The sequence below is a fragment of the Ceratotherium simum genome, chromosome 12, assembly GCF_057802395.1.
Source record: "Ceratotherium simum simum isolate JZ-2026a chromosome 12, ASM5780239v1, whole genome shotgun sequence".
Lineage (NCBI taxonomy): Eukaryota > Metazoa > Chordata > Mammalia > Perissodactyla > Rhinocerotidae > Ceratotherium > Ceratotherium simum.
The window spans coordinates 23,535,264-23,544,358 of record NC_141911.1 but is presented as its reverse complement, the minus strand read 5'-3'; the positions used below and the strand labels follow the sequence as shown (position 1 = coordinate 23,544,358).

The 9,095-nt window shown below is 40.9% G+C and overlaps 1 protein-coding gene across 1 annotated transcript in view; it reads left to right on the top strand.

The window, feature by feature from the left end:
• Positions 1-2,049: 2,049 nt before the first annotated feature.
• Positions 2,050-9,095, top strand: part of TMA16 (translation machinery associated 16 homolog) — a 30,520-nt gene continuing 23,474 nt past the window's right edge. Inside the window, exons 1-2 of the mRNA XM_087437466.1 lie at positions 2,050-2,256; positions 3,254-3,288. Coding sequence (XP_087293592.1) covers positions 3,286-3,288 — 3 coding nt within the window. The 5' untranslated portion in view covers positions 2,050-2,256; positions 3,254-3,285. The remainder of the gene's footprint in view (positions 2,257-3,253; positions 3,289-9,095) is intronic.

Sequence of the window (9,095 nt, the reverse complement as noted above, 5' to 3'; positions counted from 1 at the left end):
TAGAACTCAGGGAGCTGACTTGCACCGGGCCAGACTCAGAGAATGGGTTAGGATGGATGTAAGTTGGCTTCCCAGGAAATGGTTAGAGTATAGAAGTAGGGTGTAAACATTCTGATTAATTGGAGTCCTCAATAGAGTAAGGTCTCCACAGTATAGACTGCATATGTGACTTTCATTGTGTAGATCCACACAGAATGCACTTTTACGCACTTAAAAGCCATGTGAAAATGCCTTGCCCCTAGATTCACGGACCTTCTGGTCACACATTCTTGTTTACAATTTAATCTATTTTTAAAAATGGACACATTGGTTGGTTAAATACACATACCCGCACACACATATGTAGGCACACCTAACTTCACCCTTGCCTGTAGCTTCTTCCCATGCATGGTTTCAGGTGCCAAGATTCTCTCCTTGACCAAACTTTACTCAGGTTTCCCTGAACTCTTTTTCAAGTAGGCCTGTACTTTTTGACCTCCTGTTCTTTTCTGCATTGTCCAATTTTAGCAAGAAAGTCAATTTAGCCAGAATCCTCAATCCTCCATTTCTAGTCAACCTCCATATCTATATCCAATCAGGTTCCTGATCCTCCACCATCTTCCTAGTGATGTCTGATCACCCTGGCCTGCCTTCAGCAAAAATTTTGTTAGGTTGGTTTAGTCAGAATGTCCTTTTACCCCTGATGTTTCCTCTCAGTAATTTTCCATCCACTAACCCCAACCTTGCTCCTTGGCTATAAATTCCCACTTGCCCATGCTGCATTTGGAGTTGAGCCCTATCTCTCTCCTCAACTGCAAGACTCCATGGCAGCGATCCCTATACCCAGGGTAATGGCCCCTCCTGAAAAAAGTCTGCCTTACCATTCCTTAACAAGTGTCTTGAATAATTTTTTTCTTTAACATAGGTCTCTGCTCAACTATCACTCCCAAAAGAGGGTTTCAGAAACTGCTGTGTGTGAAACAGCTTTCCTGCCAACCCCACCAGCTTTATTTTCTTCAGAGTACTTATCCTATTTGAAATAATATTTATTTTTTTAACATGTCCTACTGGATTTTAGACAGCATAACAAAATGGCATAACATATGTCAAGGCTTCTAAAATGGAGCTGGGAGGCCATTAAGGAAATGGGGCTTATGTAGGCACACTACATCTCTACCCAGAAGGAACGTAACTTTTGAACCGTGCTTCACTGTTGTCATCTTGACCTTCTTTCAAGAAATATGCTTACTCCGGTAGATAAGAACTTAACTGCCTTAGAGATGGCCTTAGCAACCAATCACTTATAGCCAAGAAGTAACAGTTGTTGCCAGCACCAATCAGAAATTTTGCAAAACAGCCTGTGTAAATTTCTTTTTTGCCTTTATAAATCCCTGTCTCCTCTTCTTCCTCAGAGTACAATTTGGGTTTCTGCATAAATCTGTCTCTGGAATTGCAATTCTAATTGCCCAAATAAATATCTACTGTTTACGTTATAGCTATTTTTTTCTTGGGGAACAGGATTATGAGCTGGGTGAGGTCAGGTATATTGTCAGAATATCCCCAATGCCTGGCACACAGCAGGCAACCTATAAATATTTGTTGAATGAATATATTGTTTATGCAATTCTAACTAGCATACATGAAACAGAAACTCTTACACATTGTGAGAAGAACACAGAAAAACTGAGTTGTAAGGGACCTTGAACACGTGGGAGTGGCCTTTACGGATGAAGAAACTAAGACTCTGCAGGGAAAGCCTTGCTCAAGCAATCTGGTACAGGGAGGAGCAGATGGCAGGGCCATTCGCCTCATCAGGACGCGGGCCTCCTCCAAGCAGCCCTCCTGGGAAGCGCCAGCCTCTGCGAGGCAGGAGCCCCCAAAAGGAGAGCCTTGTTCAGCTCTGGAGCTGTGCACTGGGCAGATGCCCAAAATCCGAGTCCAGGCCTCGGACGCCACTGGCCCGGAGCCCCAGCGTCGCCGGCAGAGCACTCGGCGCGGGGCCAAACTCACCCTCCTCTCGCCGCGCCTCGGGAGCACGCAGGGAGGCTGCCCGCTGACATGGGGCTGAAAAGTCCAACACGGGCGAAAAAGAGCCGGTCTCGGTTCCCGGGGACGTTTCAGAGAACCGTACTCGCCCCTCCCTTTCCGGTTGCTCCGCCCCAGCGTCTTCGACCCCACGTGTGTTTGGGCTGGAGCCGCCCGCTGAGTTGCTGCCGCGGCTGGTGTTGAGGTTGCCGGAGTTCGGAGGTTCCCCGGGGCCGCGAGGACGTCGCCATGGTGAGCCCCCCTCCCGCTCCCTTGAACTCGTTTGCTTCGTTGGAAGGCTCTTGTCCCGCAGGGAGGGGGGAGGGGCCGGTCCTGGGAAGCTGGGAGGGGGAGGACGCGAGGTGGTTGTACTGGGCGGCACACCGGGGTGCGGGGCTGCGGGGCGAGGGGCGAGGCCGCCCGGAGGCGGGTCCCGGCCCCGCTTGCCGACCCTCAAGTTGAGCTTCTGAGTTCTGAGTGCGCACAGGGCACCCTGCCGCTTCTCGCCTTGTGCCTGACTTCTTCCCGGCCGCTGCGCCCTCGGGGGAAAGTCCACAACTTGACATTTTCTCGCTAGTCCCCGGGGGGGGGGGGCCCGGGGGGGCGGCAAAACTAGTGACAACGCTGCTTCCGCACACCTCTGCCCCCTCCTGCCGGTGTACACTGCGTGGACTCAGTCGCCTCTTCTCGGCGTCTATTCACCGCCCCTCTCTGACTCACTCCGGCCCCACATGCTGCCTCCACGCCCCCGTTCCCGCCTCGGCGCTGAAACAGTTTTGTTGTGATTTCTTAAAAATTGAGTAGATGCTCCAGAGTGTGTATATAACACACTTAAATAGAAAGATGAGCAGTATAAGGAACTCTCGTTTATCCATTATCTGGTTGAAGGAATACAACATAACATAGCTTTTTGAAAGCCACTGTGCTCCCCTCCTTGAACCTGTAATCTTCAGGAGCACCTCAGTGGTAGAGAGTATCTAAATTCTGTATTTATAATTCTCTTGCTTTTTTGTATAGTTACCATTATGTTTGATTCCAAAGCTATTTGTTGTTTCTGAATAATATTCTAGTGTGTGTGTGTGTGTGTGTGTGTGTGTGTATATATATATGTACACACCACATTTTCTTTACTATTCATCTGTCAGTGGACACTTAGAGTGTTTACATATGTCTTGGCTGTTGTAAATAATGCTGCAGTGAACATGGGGGTGTGGATAACTCTTCAAGATAGTGATTTCATTTCTTTCAGGTATTTCTGCTGAAGTGGAATTGCTGGATCATATGGTAATTCTACTTTTAATTTTTTGAGGAACTTCTATATTGTTTTCAGTAGTGGCTGTACCAATTTACATCCCCACCAGTAGTTCACAAGGGTTCCACAAGGGTTCCCTTTTCTCTACATCCTCTCCAGCGTTTATCTCTTGTCTTTTTGATAATAACCATTCTAACAGGTGTGAGGTGATATTTCCTTGTGATTTTGATTGGCATTTCCCTGTTAGTGATGTTGAGCCTCTTTTCATGTACTTGTTGGCAATTTGTATATCTTCTTTGGAAAAATGTCTGTTCAGGTCCTCTATTTTTTAATTGGATTGTTATTATTCCTGCTGAGTTGTATGAATTCCTTATATATTTTGGATATTAACTCCTTACCAGATATATGGTTTGCAGATATTTTTTCTCATACTGAGGGTTGCCTTTTCATTTTGTTTACTGTTGCTTTTGCTGTGCAGAAGGTTTTTAGTTTGATGTAGTCCCACTTATTTATTTTTGCTTTTGTTGCTTTTGCTTTTGGTGTTAGATTCAAAAAATCATTGCCAAAGTCAATGTCAAAGAGCTTTTTTCCTGTGTTTTCTCCCAAGAGTTTTATGGTTTTAGGCCTTATATTTAAATCTTTAATCCATTTTGAGTGAATTTTTGCAAGTGGTGTAAGATAGGGGTCCAGTCTGATTCTTTTGCATGTCCAGTTTTCCCAGCACCATTTATTGAAGAGACTGTCTTTTCTCCACTGAGCATTCTTGGTTCCCTTGTCAAATATTAGTTGGCCATATATGCATGGGTTTATTTCTGGACTCTAAATTCTGTTCTGTTGGTCTATGTGTCTTGTTTTTATGTCTGTAAGCTTAGTAAATATTAAAATGATTACCTGCTACTAAAAACTTGCTCCTGAAAGTTAGTAAAACTAAAGAAAACGTTAATGAAAATCTACCTAGTGTACCAACCTTTTTTGGAATAATATTACATGTATATGGTTTAAAAAAAAACAGTAAAAAATAGTTGTCCATGAAAGGTGTGTTAATTTCCTATTACTGCTGTGAAAACTTAATACAAGATGATGGCTTAAAACAATACAGATGTAATCTCTTAGATTTCTGGAGATCAGAATTCCAAATATGAGTCTTACTGAGTTTAAATCAAGGTGTTGGCAGGGCTGACTTCCTTCGAGAGGCTCTAGTGAAACATCTCTTTCCTTGCTTTTTCCAGTTTATAGAGGTTGCCTACCTTCCTTGGCTCTTGGCCCCTTCCTCCATCTTCAAAGCCAGCAGTGTAGCATCCTCAAATCTTCCTCTAGAGAAGGCCAGTGATCCTCTTGACAGTGATCCTCTTGCCTCCCTCTTATAAAGACCCTTGTGGTTATATTGGGCCCATGTGGATAATCCAAGATAATCTCCCCATCTCAAGATCTTTGATCCCATCTGCAAAGTCCCTTTTGCTGTGCATAGGGATATATTCACAGGTCTGAGGGAATTAGGGCACGGACATCTTTGGGAGGGAGGGCATTATTCTGCCTACCACAAAAAGTAAATCTTCCTCCAATTCTGTTACCTAATGCCCCGGTTCACCTCAGAAACAACCACTGCTAACAGTTTCTTAGATAGCTGTTCAGATATTTTATATGCATGTACCAGCATATGTATGTATCTTCTAACCTCCTTTTTTATATAAATAGTATACTAAACACACTCCAGCCCCTTGCTTTCTTTGTCGTACCTGATCTTAGAGATCAATCTATGTAAGTACATATAGATCTACCTCTTGCTTTTTACAGTTGATACCCCATTGTTTGCTTTTACTGTAATTTATTTAACCAGGTGTTTGGACACATAAGCTGTTTCCATTTTTCTACTACTACCAGCACTACTGCATTGATTATTCTTATATTTTTTGTACATGTGTAAATATGTCTGTAGACTAAATTAATAGAAGTAGCATTCCTTGGTCAAAAGACGTGTAATTTTTGTCTTGATAAGAACTATCAAATTGCCCTCCAGAAGATTGTACCGGTTTACACTCTACTTATGTATGAGACGGCTAACTCACTCACACCCTCACTAATGCAGTGTTAATTTTTTTAAGTCTTTTTCAGTTTTATGTTAAAAGTCCTATTTTATTGAAGTTTTAATTTACATTTCTTTTAAGGTAAACCACACATTTTTTCAAAACTTTGAAAACATTTGTATTAACTCTTTCTGTGACTTGCTTGTATTCTTTTTCCCATTTTTATTTTAGGTTGCTGATCTTTTTCTCATTGATTTTATAACAGTGCCCATTACGTTGTAGGTGCTCGTTAAATGTCTATACTTCATCTGAGCTTAGCCCTAGGCCCGTTTCTTTTCTTACTCTTTTACCGAATGGATTCTTATCATCTCTGCTGGCTTTAAAGTACAACCTGTAACACTAAGTCATTCCAAATTTGGATCTTCAGCCCAGACCTTTTTTCTAAGTGCCAGACTCATATTTATTTACGTACTTCACATCTCTACTTAACTGTCACCCGGGCATCTTAAACTAGTATCTAAAAGTGAATTTTTTCTTTTGCTGAGTAAGATTCCTCCTGAGCTAACATCTGTGCCAATCTTCCTCTATTTTATATGTGGGTCACCGCCACAGCATGTCTTGCTGAGTGGTGCAGGTCCACAGCTGGGAACCGAACCCGTGAACCCAGGCTGTTGAAGTGGAGCATGCCAAACTTACCACTAGGCCATGGGGCCAGCCCCCTAAAAGTGAATTCTTGATGCGCCTGTCTCCATGCCATTCCTGTCTTACTAAATGATGCTTCTGAACTTGTGGTTGCTTGTGTGGCAAACCTGATGGTCACACTTGATTCCTCCCTTTCCCTCACTCTGCATATTCCAGTCCTATCATTCTCTCTTCAAAATCAATTTCAAATTTTGCCATTTCTCTCCATCTTCACTGTCACCACCCTTAGTCCACTCCACTGTCATCTCTTAATGACTTCAATACTTTCCAGTAGTCTTGCTCCTTCTGACTCTAACTCCTTCCAAACTGTTCTTTATACAGCAGCTCAGGTTGTCTTCCTAAAAAACAAATAGGTCTCTGGGGCTGGCCCTGTGGCCGAGTGGTTAAAGTTCTGCACCTTCTACTGTAGCGGCCAGGGTTCACGGGTTCAGATCCCGGGTGTGGACCTATATCACGCACCAGCCATGCTGTGGCGGTGTCTCACATACACAAAGTAGAGGAAGACTGGCGCAGATGTTAGCTCAGGGCCAGTCTTCCTCTAGAAAAAAAAGAGGAGGATTGGCAACAGATGTTAGCACAGGGCGAATCTTCCTCAGAAAAAAAAAAACAAATGAGTCTCAAGTCACTTCCTCCAGGAGGCCTTTCCTGATTTCCCAAAGTTAGGTCCATTTATTATATGCGCTCAGGACCCTGTGTTTTCTGTCCATTTTCTGGCCAGCACTTATTAAATTATATAGTTATTCATGAGATAGCTAGATTGTAAGCTCCATGAGGGCAAGTCCATGTCTGTTTTTGATCCTGGAGCCTCAGTGCCTGTCTTAGTACATGGTAGTATGTGCTCAGTAAATGTTTTTTTTTTTTTTTTTTTTTTAAATTAATGAACACTAGTATAAGGTAGAGGTGTAAAGAGTGGTAGCAGAGACTGGGAGAAAAGGTTAATTTTGACTTGATATTGGTGGCGGAGTGGGAAATAATATAAAAAAGAAGTTGAACTTGATGTTAGATTTTTGCCTGAACGATAAAATTAAAGTCTGCATTAGAGAATTATTAAGATATTTTCTTAATGTTAAGGAGAGCGTTGTTTATGGGCTATTTTAAAAATTTTTATATGCAGTATTTCATACTGTTTTAAAGAACATTTTTTTTTTCTTGTGAGGAGATCAGCCCTATGCTAGCATCTGCCAGTCTTCCTCTTTTTTTGCCGAGGAAGATTGGCCCTGGGCTAACATCCGTGCCCATCTTCCTCCACTTTATATGGGACGCCGCCACAGCATGGCCTGACAGGCGGTGTGTCGGTGTGCGCCCGGGATCTGAACCAGTGAACCCTGGGCCGCCGCAGTTGAGTGTGCGCACTTAACCGCTTGTGCCACCGGGCTGGCCCCTAGAGAACATTTTTAATATTTTTAATTCATAGTAGCTCAATGTCCAATACACAGTGGGTGCTCAGTAAATGTTCACTCAAGGCAACATCCTACTTTTACTTCTTTCAAACTATTATTTTCAACCTCAGGACATGTTTGCAATCTTCAAGGAGCCGGTATTGAGGAGATAAAACACAAGTATACAGTTAAATAACTGGTCTTTGCAGTATATTATTAGGTGCTAAGTGGTAAATGCTGCTAAGAGAGAAAGGTTAGTAACATCTGCAGTAGTTATTTGTGGATAGCTTCAAGGGAGAGGTGAACTTGAACTTGAAATGGTCCTTGAAAATTGGGCTTTTTAGAAAGGCTTATGTGGAGAGTCATTAAGTTCCTACTGGAAGCCCTAACTAGTTGTCATTGACATTTGTCATGGCATCATATTTGCAAGAAACATGTACTGGGGTGAATTAAGATTCTCTTAATTAGTCCATGCCGTTTCCATCATGTTATTGATGTTAAGTGATTTAATACATTATATTCTATAATTTATTTTGGTATTTAAGGTATTATACTGTAAGCTTTCTCTGTTATAGGCATGGCTTTAGTCTTATACTTATTTTTCTTAAGTATTCATATACCTTCATGTTTTTGGTAGAATGATCATTCTTCTAGGTTTCTAGTTACACTGGGTAGTCAAAATAGCATTTCTGTCTCTAGTTGAGCCTAGATTCTATGATGACTTTGATGGTCTTTTAGGAAAAGTTTTTTTGTTATTTATTATTTTAAAAGGAATATCTGAAGCATATTGCCCCTGAAATACCTCTCTCTGTTGCTATGTTGTTTGAATAAGCAACTTATGTGTTTACTTCTATTAACTCTGAATTATGAATCCAAAGAATAGTTTAGAATGAATTTTCTGAAGTAATCACTAAAGATTGTAGAAAAGAGATACTTGTAATACTTGTTTTCTGACTGGAATATTCCTGTGGTACCAGAAACTTTTCAAAGTAGGCATAGTTATTCAAAACAATCTATTAGTTATACCTATGAAAAAAGATGCTATTTTTGCTATATCTTTGAGAGTTAAATTTGGTGCTTTTTAAAACATAAATAATAATCTTACATAGAAAATACACTTTAGACCCTTTTCCCCAGTTTTGTTATATGTTTATATTCCGTACCATCCTGTAACTATCAGATGCTCTACAAAATAAATTTGGAGAACCCCTGACTGATAGAGATTAATTGCTTTTTAGTTAAGAGATATTTAGCTTGAATAGATTGCTTAATAGATTAACATTTTATTGATAACATTTTACTTTAGTTTTCCCCTGTTGAAGCATTTTTTATTGTAATATATTGAAAAATATGAAAATGTTTTTAAATTTAATAAGTTATTGTACATATTTCTGTGCCTTATTATATATTCATATCCTGCCTTGAGGCAACTTTTTCATGAATAAATTATTATAAGGAATCACAAACTACAGTTGAGTCAGAATATGAGTTCAGTTTCTTTGTACCTTCTTTGTGCTGAGTTTTGGAGTTTCTTTAAGTGAGATCTTCTAAAGCTGTGAGGACATTTTCTTACTCCAAAGGTATCAAACTATTTCTTTGTTCTGAAGAAAGTTTTTAAATCTTTAAAAGAAATTTTTTATAGACTTGGACATATTGCTGATATGTTACAGTGTTACACAGCTCTGTAACTTTAGTTGTTAAGTTTTAGCAGCTTCAGAGAGCATCTTTTTTTGA